This window comes from Hemitrygon akajei, chromosome 2, assembly GCF_048418815.1.
Source record: "Hemitrygon akajei chromosome 2, sHemAka1.3, whole genome shotgun sequence".
NCBI classification, from domain to species: domain Eukaryota; kingdom Metazoa; phylum Chordata; class Chondrichthyes; order Myliobatiformes; family Dasyatidae; genus Hemitrygon; species Hemitrygon akajei.
Window position 1 is genome coordinate 11,029,717 of NC_133125.1, and position 17,336 is coordinate 11,047,052.

Sequence of the window (17,336 nt, forward strand, 5' to 3'; positions counted from 1 at the left end):
TCAAGTTGCATGCCATCTTGGACAATGACTCCCATCCACTCCATAATGTACTGGTTAGACACAGGAGTACATTCAGCCAGAGACTCATTCCACCGAGATGTAACACTGACCGTCATAGGAAGTCATTCCTGTCTGTGGCCATCAAACTTTACAACTCCTCCCTCGGAGTGTCAGACACCCTGAGCCAATAGTCTGGTCCTGGACTTATTTCCTCTTGGCATGATTAACTTATTATTATTTAATTATTTATGGTTTATATTGCTATATTTCTACACTATTCTTGGTTGGTGCGGCTGTAACAAAACCCAATTTCCCTCGGGATCAATAAAGTATGTCTGTCTGTCTGTCTGTATAAGAAATAGGAGCAGGAGTAGGCATCTGGCCCGTCAAGCCTGCTCCACAATTCAATAAGATCATGGCTGATCTGACTGTGGACTCATCTCCACCTACCTGCTTTTCCCCCATTACCCTTAACTCCCCTACTTTGCAAAAATCTATCTAACCTTGTCTTAAATATATTTATCAAGGTAGCCTCCACTGACTCATTGGGCAGAGAATTCCCCAGATTCACCATCCCTTGAGAAAAGCAGTTCTTCTCATCTCCATCTTAAATTTACTCCCCCTGTGGAAACAACTTCCCTGCCTCTATCTTATCTGTCCCTTTCATAACAGAATTTTGTGTGTGTTGCTTGGATTTCCAGCATCTGCAGATTTTCTCTTGTTAGTGATTAAAGAGAGAGGTCACAGAAGATTGGCCAGACTGGTACAAGCTGACAGGAAGACAGCAGCAGCGCGTTACAACACCGCTGTTCAAAAGGGCATCTCCGAACACACAACATGTCAAGCCTTGAAGTGGATGGGTGACAGCAACAGAAGACCACAAATATACTCTCAACGCCCACTTTATTAGGTACAGGAGGTACTTAATAAAATGGCCACTGAGTGTACATGATTATTGGTCGTAAAGTAGCAAGTGATCTTCGACACAAGATTTTCTTTCACTCCTGGAGATAAGAACTAATAAGAAATTAAAATCAAACCAGACTGCATTTGGAGGTCTACAGATGAGCAGGAAAATAACATTAGTTCCAAGTTTGCACGACTAAAATAAATGAATTCCTAGTTCATCATGTAATTTTAATCGTAGACTGTATTCATAAACAATCCAGACAAGAGGTCTCTAATAGTTGTCAAAGACAACCATCAGAAATCAACAAGGTATCTCAGGCAAAGAAATTTAATGCATGTGTGGTAATTTCTATGCCAAACTAATGAAAGAAACCCCAAAGTTTGTACATTTAATAGTCGAGAAGTTGAGGTTTTGTGGTGATTCATATGGCAAAAAGTAATGTTTAATCTAGCACTGAGTCATAATGACAGGGAAGTTTCAGGTTCAGTTCCCGCACCTGCCTTGAAAGGCTGCCATAACTGTATCGTTTAAAGCTGGCTCTTAGGAACGGAAAGTAGTCAGGGGATTACCTCTCAAGACTGATTTGTGGGTTTTAGATAACTTCCGGACCATTGCCTATTTAAATTGTGAATGCTTTCCTTGTCATTGTATGTTTGTAGTGGTCACAGCCAAGGTTTCACTTACACTCTCAGTTAACCTGAGCTTGTATCACCTATCAGCTCATGTTAATAGTTATGGGCTTTTAGATCATCTGCAAAAACAAGCCTTCGGCAATCGAAAGGAAAGGAAATACAAGATATCCCTGGCCCTTTCCTGAAGTTCCCTGCAGAGAACATTCCTGCAATTGTCCACAAGCTTTCCTGCACACACCCATCCCCACTCCTGCACCACTTATGATGCAATAAATACTTACCCAGGGATCTCTGACTGTCACCTCTAGAAGCTTTAAAGCTCATCTGTGAGCATCGCATCTAAGGATCTTTTATATAAAAACAGAGGCTAATATTTTAAACATATCCTTAATGCTTGCAAATCAAAACACAAGAGGTTGTGCAGATGCTGGAAGTCCAAAGATACACAGGTTGCTGGAGGAACTCAGCGGGTCAGGCAGCATCTATGGAGAGGAATAAACGGTTGGCATTGCGTGCTGCAAACAAGAGAAAATCTGCAGATGCTGGAAATCCGAGCAACACACACAAAATGCTGGAGGAACTCAGCCGGCCAGGCAGCATCGATGGAAAAAGTAGAGTCGACGTTTCGGGTTGAGACCCTTCAGCAGGACTGGAGAAAAAATGATGAGAAGTAGATTTAAAAGGTAGTGGGGGGGGGCGGGGAGAAGGGAGAGAGAACTACCGAGTGATAGATGAAACCTGGAGGGGGAGGGATGAAGTAAAGAACTGGGAGGTTGAGAGGAGGTGAGGGAGGGAAAAATGGATAGGAAATGGAGAAGGGGTGGGAGTGGGGTTGGGGGCATCACCGGAAGTTTGAGAAATCGATATTCATGCCATCAGGTTGGAGGCTACCCAAATGGAATACAAGGTGTTGTTCCTCCAACCTAAGTGTGGGCTCTCCTGACAGTAGAGGAGGCCATGGATGGACATATCGAAATGGGAAAGGGAAGTGGAATTAAAATGGGTGGCCACTGGGAGATCACATTTTTTTCTGGCGAATGGAGCGTAGGTGCTTTGTGAAGCGGTCTGTCAATCTGCATTGGATCTCACTGATAAACAGGAGGCTACACCGGGAGCACCGGACACAGTTTATGACCCCAACAGACTCACAGGTGAAATGTTGCCTCACCTGGAAGGACTGTTTGGGGCCCTGAATGGTAGTGAGGGAGGAAGTGTAGGGGCAGGTGTAGCACTTGTTCCGCTAGCAAGGTTAAGTGTCAGGAGGGAGATCAGAGGGGAGGGACGAATGGACAAGGGACTCACATAGGGAGCGATCCCTGTGGAAAGCAGAAAGTGGGAGGGAGGAAAAGATGTATTCGGTGGTGGGATCCCACTGGAGGTGGCGGAAGTGTCGGAGAATTATGTGCTGGACGTGGAGGCTGGTGGATTGATAGGTGAGGACAAGAGGAATCCTATCCTTGGTAGAGTGGCAGGAGGATGGGGTAAGAGCAAGTGTGCGACATTATGTGCAGATACCCTTCGTCAGGACTGGAAAGGAAGGGGGAAGAAGCCAGAATAAGGTAGAAGGGGAGGGAAGTATTTTTTCCCAGCTTCTCACTCATCCCCACTATCCAACCCACCCACATTCCCCCTCGAATGGTCTCACCTATCACCTTGTACTACTTCCCCTCCCGCCCCACCTTCTTATTCTTGTCAGTTCTTTATTGGTTTACCTTACAAGATTATTATGTACCTTTAAAGAGATCGAGATAAATATAACATTAGAATTGTTGTTTTGCAAATGATGATCATAATTGATTCTTTTTTTTTCTTATTTATACTTTCTGCCATACAGGAGCTTGTCAGCCGAACCCATGTCATAATGGCGGGATGTGTGAAGTGAGTGACAGTTACCGCGGTGACACATTTATTGGCTACATCTGCAGGTGTCCTGACGGATACAGTGGAATGCATTGTCAACATAGTGAGTTCTGTTCCAATAATGTATGTTCATTAGAAGAAGCCTAAAATTATGTTTTAACTCTTAGAAAGTATGACTGAAGTAAATGGAGCAAACATAACACTTGTTAATGAGCTGTCATTCTCACTATAAAACGTTGGAGTTTTTTTACTTTTATCTTGATTTCCAAAGTGCCATCATTTAGTTAAGATCAGAATCAGAATTATTATCAAAGTTCAAAGTGCATTTTCTTATATACAACCATGAGATTCATCCATGAAACAAAGAAATTCAGTAGAACCCATTAAAGTCCAAAGACCATCAAACACTCAGTGTGCAGAGAGAAAACACAAAGAGCGAATCGTGCAAACAATAGAAGCAAGCAAACAGCATTCAGAATTGAAGTTCACGACTCCAGGCAATCTGCAGCCGATTCAGAAGCTGGTGACGGCGCAGAGACAAGCAAACCCTGTGGAGCCGCACCAGTTATAACAACATTAAACAACCACACATCGGTATTTGGACAACAAACATAGAACAATACAGCACGCAGTACATCCCTTTGGCCCACAATGTTGTGCCAACCATTTAACCTATTCCAACTCTTCCCTCCCATGTAGCCCTCGACTTTTTCCGTCATCCATGTGGCTTTCTAAGAGTTTCATAAATGTCCTTAATGTATCTGACTCCATCACCACCTCTGACAGGGTGTTCTGTGCACAAACCACTCTCCGTGTAAGGAACTTTCCTCTGACATCCCCCTTTACTTTCCCCCCATCACCTTAAAATTATGCCCCTGGTATTAGTCATTTCCAAAAGGTCTGTGGGTATCCACTCAATCTATGCCTCCTATCATCTTGTAAATGGTTGGGCTAGTTAACATTTGCTTCACTCTGATTTGATTTTATTCTTCTGTCCTTTGTGAGTGAAAACTCAATATTCACAGTAGTAATAACAAAAAAAATTGTATGTAAATTATCACCTTAATGAATATTTACAGTATTGTTCAATTGTCCTTTCAAAAGATTAATGTTGATCATTTTTGAATAGATTTTCTAAAATGCTTTATTTATTTCACTGTCTCTGTTATATATATTTAATAACAGTAAAACAATGAATTCATGTAAATAAGCAGCAGGACTCATCCTTTTTCTTGAAAAGAATTCAATGATTATTGTTACTAATTCATTAATCAATGATAATCTCTGCTCAAAATTACCATGGCTTGTAAAAGAGTTTTAGATTATTGCCAATTTGGCACTCACTCAGAAAGATTCCCCACTCCTTTCCCTATCAGAATCAGAATTTGTTTTAGTATCACTGACATATGTTAAGACATTTGTTGTTTTGTGGCAGTAGTACAGTGTAAGACATAAAGAAATACTGTAAGTTGCAAAAATATGCAAAAGAGGAATATGGGTTAGTAAATCACAAACATAAGAGATTCTGCAGATGCTGGAAATCCAGAGCAACACACACAAAATGCTGGAGGACTTCTGCAGGTCAGGCAGCGTCTATGGAAATGAAAAACAGTCGACGTTTCAGGCCGAGACCCTTCTTCAGGGCTGGTGAGGTGGCGTTCGTGGGTTCTTGGGCTATTAAGAAATCTGACCACAGAGGGAGAAAAAGCTGTTCCTTAATGTTAGAGTGCGGGTCTTCAGGTTCCTGTACCACTTCCCTGCCGGCAGCAATGAGAAAAAGGCATGTCCCATATTTTTGTGTCATGTCCCATATGGTGTGGGTCCTACCAAAATCTTTAAAAGCCACTCCTCATTTGTCAGATGTTAGCTTAACCTTGGCTTAATGGTAACATTGTTGCCTCACATCAAGTGGATTTGGAATCAAGCACCAGTGTAAGTATACTGGGGTGTACAAAAGAGGTGGAAACCTTTGTTACTGCCTTTCATTTAGCCTCCTGTCCTGTTTCCTCATCTTCGCTCTAATCTGTGGCTTTGTTGTATTGGTGATGCCTCAAAAGGCAATGGCTCAAAATGATGACATCCGTCATTAAGGACAGTCTTCAGCTGGGACAGGCCCTATTCTCATCAGTGGGGTGGGGGGGGGGGGTGGTGAAGACTCACGCCCAGCATTTCAGGAAAGATTTTTGAATGGATAATGACTCCATGAGCACTATCAGACTACACTGGTTTTCTCTTATTTATTGTTTTCAGATATTTTGAATTTTAATTTATAGTCTATTTTCTGTATTGCACTGTACTGCTGCCACAAAACAAATTTCATGAAATTTCAGTGATAATAAACCTGATTCTGATTCGGAATCTCTTCCACATGCTTCCCTTGCCTTTGAATTCCTTATTAACATACAAGATAAAGCCTGGTATTCACAATGGCCTAAACAGCAATTTTAGTGACTTGTACAATTGATTTAGAGTCAAACTTAACTTCTAAAAACAGATAATTGTTCCATTACTTTGATCAAAGGCTTTTTATTTGTTGCCTTTCTCTTCAAAGTGTTATTAATTTACCCAAGTGTGCCATAGTCACATCATCAGTCTATTAGAATGTGAAGGGCAACAGCCTTGTCATATTTGTAATTCAGATATGTACACCTGACCTTGGCATGTGCCCTGTTGTGTTATTTATAAAATCCTCACAAACAGGTGAGAGACTGATTTGCCTTCCAAGAATCGATGATATGGCTTAACTTTTCCAGCTGCTATACTGTATTAACATTTCAGGTCAGAGTTTATGCTAAACCCATTCCTTCCGTGTTGCAAACGCATTAAATTTCCTCTCCGCTTTATTCATCAATCAGTTCTTGTTTCCAGGGAAACATTAGCTGGATGAGAATGCTGTTGTTTGTACGTTGTTTTCACAATGAGCTGAACCATTTAAATCCCTCATTAACAAGGAGATGACTTGTTTTTGAAGCAGACAGTGGCTGATTATTTACACATGCAGGACTTTAGGTACCATTATCACACATACAGTGGAACTACAGAATGGTTATGGCATAGAAGAAGGTCATTTCACCCGTAAGGTCCATTGTAATTCTGTCGAATAGAATTGAGTCCCGATCTCCCCTCCATGGACTCTGTCTATACTTCTCGCTGCCTCGGTAAATCATGACATCACATCCTTCCTGTCCAAACAGGTGAGCTGGCAGGACTCTGGTTAACATATCACCTTAATACCGCAGCATTAAAGCTTCAGCCTCTCGCTCGGATCTGTATCCGACCATCAGCCTCTCACTCAGATCTGTATCTGACCGTCAGCCTCTCACTCGGATCTGTATCGGACCGTCGGCCTCTCACTCGGATCTGTATCGGACCATCAGCCTCTCACTCGGATCTGTATCGGACCGTCAGCCTCTCACTCGGATTGTATCGGAGCATCAGCCTCTCACTCGGATCTGTATCGGACCATCAGCCTCTCACTCGGATCTGTATCTGATCGTCAGCCTCTCACTCGGATCTGTATCGGACCGTCAGCCTCTCACTCGGATCTGTATCCGACCGTCAGCCTCTCACTCGGATCTGTATCGGAGCACCAGCCTCTCACTTGGATCTGTATCCGACCGTCAGCCTCTCACTCAGATCTGTATCCGACCGTCAGCCTCTCACTCGGATCTGTATCGGAGCACCAGCCTCTCACTCGGATCTGTATCCGACCGTCAGCCTCTCACTCGGATCTGGATCGGAGCATCAGCCTCTCACTCGGATCTGTATCGGACCGTCAGCCCCTCGCTCGGATCTGTATCCAACCGTCAGCCTCTCACTCGGATCTGTACCAAACTGTCAGCCCCTCACTCGGATCTGTATCTGACCGTCAGCCTCTCACTCGGATCTGTATCGGACCATCAGCCTCTCACTCGGATCTGTATCCGAACCGTCAGCCTCTCACTCGGATCTGTATCGGACCGTCAGCCTCTCACTCGGATCTCTATCGGACCGTCAGCCTCTCACTCGGATCTGTATCGGACCATCAGCCTCTCACTCGGATCTCTATCGGACTGTCAGCCTCTCACTCGGATCTCTATCGGACCGTCAGCCTCTCACTCGGATCTGTATCGGACCGTCAGCCTCTCACTCGGATCTGTATCCAACCATCAGCCTCTCACTCGGATCTGTATCGGACCATCAGCCTCTCACTCGGATCTGTATCCGACCATCAGCCTCTCACTCGGATCTGTATCGGACCGTCAGCCTCTCACTCGGATCTGTATCCGAACCGTCAGCCTCTCACTCGGATCTGTATTGGAGCATCAGCCTGGATTTGTTTGTCAACTCTTGCATTCTTGACCTCAAGAGTCTCTCAACTCCTGGATTCATGACCTCACAATCTACCTCGTTTTGATCTGGCTCCTCTCCATGGAGTCTGCCTACACTTCCCGCTGCCTTGGTAAAAGAGGCAACATAATCAAAGATCCCACCCACCCCAAACGTTCTCTCTTCTCTCCTGTCCCATCGGGCAGAAGATACAGAAGCCTGAATGCACTTGCTACCAGGCTCAAGGACAGCTTCCACCCTGCTGTCGTAAGAATATTGAATGGTTTTTAGTACATTAAAATCCAAATTTCAACTTAAATTTATTTTCAAAGTATGTGTATTTTACTATAAACTACCTCTAGCTTCATTTTCTTGTGGGCATTGACAGTAGAACAAAGAAATTCAATAGAATCAATGAAAAATCACACAACCTGACAGGCTGCATCACTGTCTGGTTGGGGGGAGGGGCTACTGCACTGGACTGAAAGAAGCTGCAGAAGGTTGTAAATCTAGTCAGCTCCATCTTGGGCACTAGCCTACAAAGTACCCAGGACATCTTCAGGGAGCAGTGTCTCAGAAAGGCAGCGTCCATTATTAAAGACCTCCAGCACCCAGGGCATGCCCTTTTCTCACTGTTACCATCAGGTAGGAGGTACAGAAGCTTGAAGGCACACACTCAGTGATTCAGGAACAGCTTCTTCCCCTCTGCCATCCGATTTCTAAATGGACATTGAACCCTTGAACACTACCTCACTTTTTTAATATACAGTATTACTGTTTTGTACAATTTTTAAAATCTATTCAATATATGTAATTGATTTAGTTGTTTATTTATTAATATGTTTTATTTTTTTATTATTTTTCGGTCTCTGCTAGATTATGTATTGCATTGAACCGCTGCTGCTAAGTGAACGGATTTCACGTCTCGTGCCTTTACTTCTGCGTGGACTGCATTTTTTCTATAGCTGTTACACTCCAATTATTTCATCTGCCCTGTCTAAGTTCACTTTTCATTTGCAGAGCTGGGTTTCTTATCTTTGGCATAAGTCGTGAAATTTGATGTTATGCAGTAGCAAGGAATAATTATAAATATTGCAATGCATAATAACAGCTGTGAATTATAGTATATATATATATTAGTTAAATAAATTGTGCAAAAGAGAAAAGAAAAAAAAGTAGTGAGATAGTGTTCATGGTTTCAATGTTCATTTAGAAATCAGATGGCAGAGGGGAAGAAGCTATTCCTGAGTAGTTGAGTGTGTGCTTTCAGGCTCCTGTACCTCCTTCCTGAAGGTAACAATGAGAAGAGGGTATGTCCTGGATAGCTGGGATCTTTAATGATGGATGGCGCCTTTTTGAGGCATCACTCCTTGAAGATGCCCTGGATACGACGGAGACTAGTGTCCGTGATGGAGCTACATCTGCAGTGCCCCCCCCACCCCCAAACCAGATGGTGATGCAGCTAGTTAGAATAGTCTTCAAAGTACATCTGTAGAAATTTGACTGTGTTTTTGATGATATACCAAATCTCCTCAAACTCCTACTGAAATGTAGCTTCTGTTGTGCATTGTTGTAATGAGCTGATTGATCTGTATGGGTAGCATGCAAGAAATATTTTGTCCTGTGCTTTTGCACATGTGACAATTGTAAAACAATTTACCATCTCCTTACAATTTCTGACTTTACAAATGTCACACATCTTCCTTTCAAGTGTCCCAGTCTACTCTGCCTCCGCCCCTACGTTTGACAATGTATTTCACATCCACCACAAGTCTTCATGTCGCCTTTACTCTTTGCCAGTTCGGGAATTACACTCAAAGTGCTGGAGAATCTCAACAGGTCAGGCAGAATCAGTGGAGTAAACAGTTGACAGTTCTATAAGACCATAAGACATAGGAGCAGAATTAGACCATTTGGTCCATCAAGCCTGCTCCGCCATTCCATCATGGCTGATTCATCAACCATTTACAGTCTGACCGATGCCTTATAAAATCTCAGCATTACATCCTTACTCTTATATTCTAGTCCTCTCAAAATGAGTGTCAATATTCCTTTTGCCTTCCCATACCACCAACTCAACATGCAAATTAACCTTTAGGGCAGTGGTTCCCAACTTTTTATATGTGATAGACCCCTACCATTAACTGAGGGGTCCGTAGACCCCAACTTTAGGACGTTCTGCCTGAGGATTCCCAAGTCCCTATGCACCTCTGATTTCTGAATTTTCCCCCAACCCCATTCAGAAAATAGTCTATGCCTTTATTCCTTCTACCAAATGTGAAAAAGACTAAGGAGCTGATGGTGGACCTGAGGAGGGCTAAGGCACCTGTGACCCCTGTTTCCATCCAAGGGGTCAGTGTGGACATGGTGGAGGATTAAAAATACCTGGAGATACAAATGGACAATAAACTGGACTGGTCAAAGAACACTGAGGCTGTCTACAAGAAGGGTCAGAGCCATCTCTATTTCCTGAAGAGACTGAGGTCCTTTAACATCTGCCGGACGATGCTGAGGATGTTCTACGAGTCTGTGGTGGCCAGTGGTATCACGTTTGCTGTTGTATGCTGGGGCAGCAGGCTGAGGGTAGCAGACACCAATAGAATCAACAAACTCATTCGTAAGGCCAGTGATGTTGTGGGATTGGAACTGGACTCTCTGACGGTGGTGTCTGAAAAGAGGATGCTGTCCAAGTTGCATGCCATCTTGGACAATGACTCCCATCCATTCCATAATGTACTGGTTAGGCACGGGAGTACATTCAGCCAGAGACTCATTCCACCGAGATGTAACACTGAGCGTCATAGGAAGTCATTCCTACCTGTGACCATCAGACTTTACAACTCCTCCCTAGGAGTGTCAGCCACCCTGAGCCAATAGGCTAGTCCTGGACTTATTTCCACTTGGCATGATTAACTTATTATTATTTAATCATTTATGGTTTTATATTGCTATATTTCTTCACTATTTTTGGTTGGTGCGGCTGTAACGAAACCCAGTTTCCCTCAGGATCAATAAAGTATGTCTGTCTGTCTGTCTGTCTGTCAAAGACCATACACTTGCCTACACTAGCAAAGGGCCAAATCCTGATGAAGGGCCAAGACTCTTCATCAGGACTGAAACATGGTCTGTTTATTCCCCTCCATAGATGCTGCCTAACCTGCTGAATTCCTCCAGCACTTTGTGTGTGTGCCTCAGGATTTCAAGCATCTGCAAAATCTCTTATGCTTACCTTTGTTGTACATCCTCGGGTTCCTGACCCCTTACCCAGTGAAATCTATCAGAAGCAAACGATCCTCATATAGTTACTTAACAAAAATCCCTCACACTGTAAATCAATTTGGCAAATCAATATTAGGAATGTTGATATGTATGATAATGTTGCATAGCTTCAGTAGGTTTCTATGTTTTCAGAAATAAAGTGTTCTTCGTATTAAAAATTATTACCAGGGAGTTTTCTGAAATGATGCTTAAACATTGGTAACAGCTTCCAATATGATATTGATTTATGTTCCCCACAATTATTTAGGTAATTAAAATTTTATTACTTTTTTCCTACTGTATTTGAAAAGTCTATCTTATTTCATATCGATGCAGTGTATTGAAAGAAATTATATTATGGTAGATAATATGTTCCATTGTAGAAGGTAGACTGATGGAATATAATATCACAGCTTGCATTCAATTGAAAATCTTCCTTATGAAGTCAGGGAATTTCATCATAATCCAATGGTTTCTATGTAGGTGCATAGAAAGGGGATAAAATGGAGAGATCTCCGTGGAGTGTGTCATATATCCAGGGATGAATTTTGTAATATGTTTATAAAAGACAATTTAAATCTATCTTATTCTGTGGTAATCCAAGAAAGCTTTACAGTTCTGTGCAGGAGAACCTACGACATACACAAATCCTCTCTGCTATTCTCATAATATGTCCCCTGCTGTTCCAGACGGATTAAGGTGAGACCCTTGGAATCAGAAACAGGTTCTTGCTTAAAAGCAGGAGTTATCTATCTATAATAGTGCAGTAATTAAGTGGTTGAACATAGGAGTCCTAGACTATTGATATGGGGACGTGAAATTCAATTTCAGCATGTCAGCCTGTGAATTTATATTCAAATAACTGGAATTTAAGTATTAGTTTCTGTGGAGCTGATCATTATGGCAATGGGTTATTTCATAAATCCATCCTATTAGCCATTAGAGAGTGGGGCATGTATATGACTCTGGATAATGACCTTAAATGCCAAGCAAAGCATTTACTTGGTGCAACTGGGGATGGACGTTAATTTCAACTTTAAGCAGCAAATCCAATGTCCTGTTAATAAAACAACTACAATAGCCAGCACAAATGCACAGGCCCATGCAGATTATCTTCCTCTGGCACTTGGCCAGCATGTTAGGATTGCAGCTAAACATTTCCAATAAAAGCACAAGATGCTGGAGACACTCGGAAGGTCAGGCAGCAGCAGGATCTGATCAACGGCCATTAACCTGAAATGTTAATTCTGTTTGTCTCTCTGCAAGCACTGCCTAATCTGCTGACAAACCGCAGTATTTTCTGCCTTTATGGACCCCATAAGCCATAGGAGCAAAACCAAGTCATTCAGCCCTTTGAGACTTCGCTACCATTCTATCGTAGTTGATGTATTTTCCCCCTCAATCCCATTCTCCCTTTAATAGAAACAAAGAAAGCAGGTCCTTCGGCCCACAAAGCTGTGCCAAGCATGTTCTTACTTTAGAAATTACCTAGGTTTACCCATAGCCCTCTATTTTTCTGAGCTCCATGTACCTGTCCAGGAGTCTCTTAAAAGACCCTGTTGTATTTGCCAGCAGCCCATTCCACGCACTCACCACTCACTGCATAAAAAACTTACCATTGACATCTCTTCTGTACCTACTTCCAAGCACCTTAAAACTGTGCCTTCCTGTGCTAGCCATTTCAGCCCTGGGAAAAAGCCTCTGACTATCCACACAATCAATGCCTCTCATCATCTTGTACACCTCTATCAGGTCACCTCTTATCCTCCGTCACACCAAGAAGAAAGGGCCAAGTTCACTAATCTTATTCTCATAAGGCATGCTCCCCAATCCAGGCAACATCCTTGTAAATCGGCTGTGCACCCTTTCTATTGTTTCCACGTCCTTCCTGTAATGAGACGTCCAGAACTGAGTATAGTACTCCAAGTGGGGTCTGACCAGGGTCCTAAATAGCTGCAGCATTACCTCTTGGCTCTTAAACTCAATGCTATGGTTGATGAAGGCCAATGCACCATACGCCTTCTTAACCACAGAGTCAGCCTGCGTAGCAGCTTTGACCGTCCTATGGACTCAGACCCTAAGATCCCTCTGATCCTCCACACTGCCAAGAGTGTTACCATTAATACTATATTCTGTTATCATATTTGACCTACCAAAATGAACCACTTCACACTTATCTGGGTTGGACTCTATCTGCCACTTCTCAGCCCAGTTTTGCATCCAATCAATGTCCCACTGTAACCTCTGACAGCCCTCCACACTATCCATAACACCTCCAACCTTTGTATCATCAGCAAACTTACTAACCCATCCCTCCACTTCCTCATCCAGGTCATTTATAAGGATCACAAAGAGTAAGGGCACCAGAACAGATCCCTGAGGCACACCACTAGTCACCGACCTCCATGCAGAATATGACCCGTCCACAATCAGTCTTTGCCTTCTGTGGGCAAGCCAATTTTGGATCCACAAAGCAATGTCCCCTTGGATCCCATGCCTCCTTACTTCCTCAATAAGCCTTTCATGGGATACCTTATCAAATGCCTTGCTGAAATCCATATACATTACATCTACTGCTCTACCTTCATCAATGTGTTTAGTCGCATTCTCAAAAAAATTCAATCAGGCTGATAAGGCACGACCTACTTTTGACAAAGCCATATTGACTATTCCTTATCATATTATGCCTCTTCAAATATTTATAAATCTTACCTCTCAGGATCTTTTCCATTAACTTACCAACCACTGAAGTAATCTTTGACATCCTTACTAATCAAGAACCAATCAACCTCTGCTTTAGATATATCTAATGACTTGGCCTCCACAGAATAGATGCATCTGCATCCGGATAACGAATTTCTTCTCATCTCTGTCTGAAAGGGACATCTTTGTATTCTGAGACGGTGCCCTCTGATCCTAGGCTTAAACACCAATGAAAACATCCTCTCCACATCTACACTATCTAGGCCTTTCAATATTTGGTGGATTTCAATGAGATCCTCTCTCATTCTTCTAAAGTCCAGCAAGTGCAGGCCCTGTTCCATCAATGCTCCTCAGAAATCAACACTTGTACATTGTTCTGATATGCCTCTTCCAAAGCTATGGTGTTTTTCTCAGATATGGTGCCCAAAACTGCTCACAATACTCCAAGTGAGACCTCACCAATGCCTTATAAAGCTTCAGCATTACATCTTTGTTTTTATATTCTAATCCTCTCAAAGTGAATGCTAACATTGCATTTACCTTCCTTAATACCAACTCAACCTGCAACCTTCCTTACCACTGACTTAACCAATACTGAAGAAGGTGGAAGTTGGCCAGTGTGGTTTCTGGCACTTGGTTCAGGTGAGGTTGGAGAATGAACTTTGGCCAAAGAGAAGCCATGTTTCCAATGTGAATACAAGGCAGTAGCACAGAAGGAGATCATTTTGTCCCACCTCATCTTTGGCCCTTTTTGGAATCCGGAATCCTCTCATCTACTTGATTGCTTAAGGTTGTTATGGCCGGGAGTGGTAGTGGGGATAAGCTCCCACTACTTATTAACTGCTCCCAATGGTGTGTGTCTCAAATAGACTGTGACAACCAAGTTCAGCTCCTGGTGTCCATGTGCGGCTGAGTTACTAAGGTCGGTGGCACCGTTTCTACTGACAGGAGATGTGGCAAAGGTGGGTTACTGGCACCTTAAAACCAGACAATTCTGGCACATGGGGCTCTCATCCGTGGTTGGCAGCTCATCTATGAGAAGGAAAACTCTGATCACAAACCTACGCTGCTACACCCACTGAGGGGGAAGAATTCGGGGGTAAACCACGGGGAAAAATATCTGCAGCTGGAGTCCCTAAAGCCATGTTTTGTAACTGCAAAATTAATTGAAAGAAAATCATGAGAGATCAGTGTAAACAGGCACACCTCATTTTTACTTCTCGTGAGGCACATCCATGATTGTGTGATGATGTATGCCATTCACGTACTTTTACATAAAACCTGTAATGAATTATGTAAACAGCAAAGCTTGCTTAATCAAACAATATATTTACAATATTACTACTGAAATTTGCATTTGGGAGAATCCCTCAAGAGGAGCGTCCCCTTTAGTAAATGTTTAAAGTGTTTCATTTTCAAAGGGTAAACAGGACAGTCCATCAGCACCTCCATGATTAGTTGTCCTCTTTACTTTGATCTTGCAAGTGTGTCCTCCAAGACACAGAGCCCATTTGTGCTGCTACCAATAGTGGAGCACCCTTCTGTGGACTGAAAATGGACACTAGTAGTTGATGATCAGTAATGAAAGTAAACTGTCTTCCATACAAGTACTGGTTGAATTGTTCTACACCTCAAACTAGGCTCAAGTGTTCTCTGTCAATATTTGAGTAATACTTCTCTGCAGTGGTAAAGGAATGTGATGGAAAGGCTATGGGGTGTTCACTTCCGTCACTGATAGTGTGTGACATGACTGCACCCATACCCTAAGGTGAGGTATCACAGGCAAGCTTCACTGGACAATGTGTGAGTACAGTGTGTGATATCACCATTTCCTTTGCCTTTTGGAAAGCCCCTTCACACTTATTTGTATATTGCCATTTCTTCTTGATCTATAGCAGAGAGTTCAAGGGGGGAGCACAGTAGCCAGGTGTGGCAGTAGCCTGTTATAGTAATTGACAAATCCTAAAAAGGACTGTAATTGGCCTTGAGGCCAATGCTTTGTCACATTCTTTGGTCTTGAGGCTTTCACTGCTACTTGAATTTTCTCAGCACGTGTGTAATACTTCTGTGTCAATGGTGTGACCACAGTAAGTGATGCTTGGTTTAAAGAATTCGCACTTGTCACCTCATGCCCTGAGTCAATAATCTTATTATCTTTTTAACACTGTCTTGAGATTTTGGAGATGTTCCTTGTCATTCCCACCAGTAACAATGATGTCATCCAGGTAGCACGCAGTGCCTGAGCAGCCTTGCAACACCTGGTCCTTGGCTTTCTGCCAGTGTGCAGATGCAGATACTACTCCAAAATTAAACCTATTATAGAGATAAAGCCTTTGTGAGTGTTACTGGTGAGGAACACTTTGAACTCTTGTTCCATCTCCATCTGTAGGTAGGCCTGGGCTGAGTTCACTTTGCTGAAGTGTTTTCCTCCAGAAAGGTCTGCAAAGTTACCCTCCATCCTGGTCAAAGTGTATTGATCTACTTTCAGTACTGGGTTGATAGTGATGTTAAAATCTCCAGAGATCCTGACAGACCCATTCTTCTTGGCTACTGGGACTACATGGGCTCCACTCAACCTTGGAAAGGATTCCTTCAGCCTCCATGCGATCTAGCTCACTGACTACTTTATCACAGATGTTATAAGGAACCAGTTGGGTTTTGCGAAACTTAGGTGTGGCATTTTCATTTAACACCATTTTCCCCTTGCTATATTTGAGTTTTCCAGTGCCATCCTTGAACATTGCTGTGGCATCATCCAATACCTTTCTTAATTCCCTTTCAGTTGAATTTATTCCAGGGAATGTGGCATGCAAATAGTGGATGGATCTCCAATCAAGATGTAGTTGTCTCAACCAACCATGCCCCAAAATGTTGGCCCTCCTGTCTTTACAGTATACAAGCCCAATGTGACTAGTTGGTTATTGCATTTCACTGTTACGAATGTCATTCCCACAGGAGTTACCTTTTCTCCAGTATAAATTCTTAGTTGGATATCTGCAGGCTTCAGTTCAGTATCTTTAAAATGCCATTCAAATTCATTTTACAGAATGACTGTAACAGCTGAGCCACTGTCCAATTCCATTTCAATTTGCTGTTCATTTCTAGCGTAAGCTAGATTGCTTGACTGTTGTCAGTTTTCAAATTTTAAATCTCAAGGCTATCCAGTCCTGTGTCACTCACATCATATCAGGTTTTTCATCAACAGCCTGCAGATTAGTGCTGTATCTGTAACTGTAACTTGACTTTTTACTATTACTCAAATGTTACTGAAGTTTTAAATAACACCCAAGGCAGTCCTACGTTGAGTTCAACGCTGACTGACAACTCCTGCAATGCTGCTGGTGCCAAACTGCATCAGTCTTTGCTGTTCCTTTGGCGCTATCAGCTGCATGGAGAGGGGGAGCTGGTAGTATGGGTAGAGGTTTGCTCTCCATATGGTACTGCCTAGACTTGCATATCCCGTTACAGCTAGGATTCAACATCTGTTGACCTTGAGCATCGGAGAGCCTCATCTTCATCTACACCCTCTGCTTGGTCCATTCCATGTATCTGCAGTTCTGATTTGAATGTTCCTATCTATTGATTATGATTTATTTTATGTAATTATTTATTCTTTATAATTGTTGTATGTTGTCCTCTGACCAACACACCACAACAGATTCCTA

General features: G+C 42.7%; 1 protein-coding gene across 2 annotated transcripts in view; it reads left to right on the plus strand.

Moving 5' to 3' along the window:
* The window catches only part of LOC140739061 (EGF-like repeat and discoidin I-like domain-containing protein 3), a 292,599-nt gene that overhangs the window by 97,338 nt on the left and 177,925 nt on the right, over positions 1-17,336 (plus strand). For both annotated transcript variants that reach the window (XM_073067021.1, XM_073067017.1), the window contains one exon: positions 3,377-3,505. In XM_073067021.1, the coding sequence (XP_072923122.1) occupies positions 3,377-3,505 (129 nt within the window). The remainder of the gene's footprint in view (positions 1-3,376; positions 3,506-17,336) is intronic.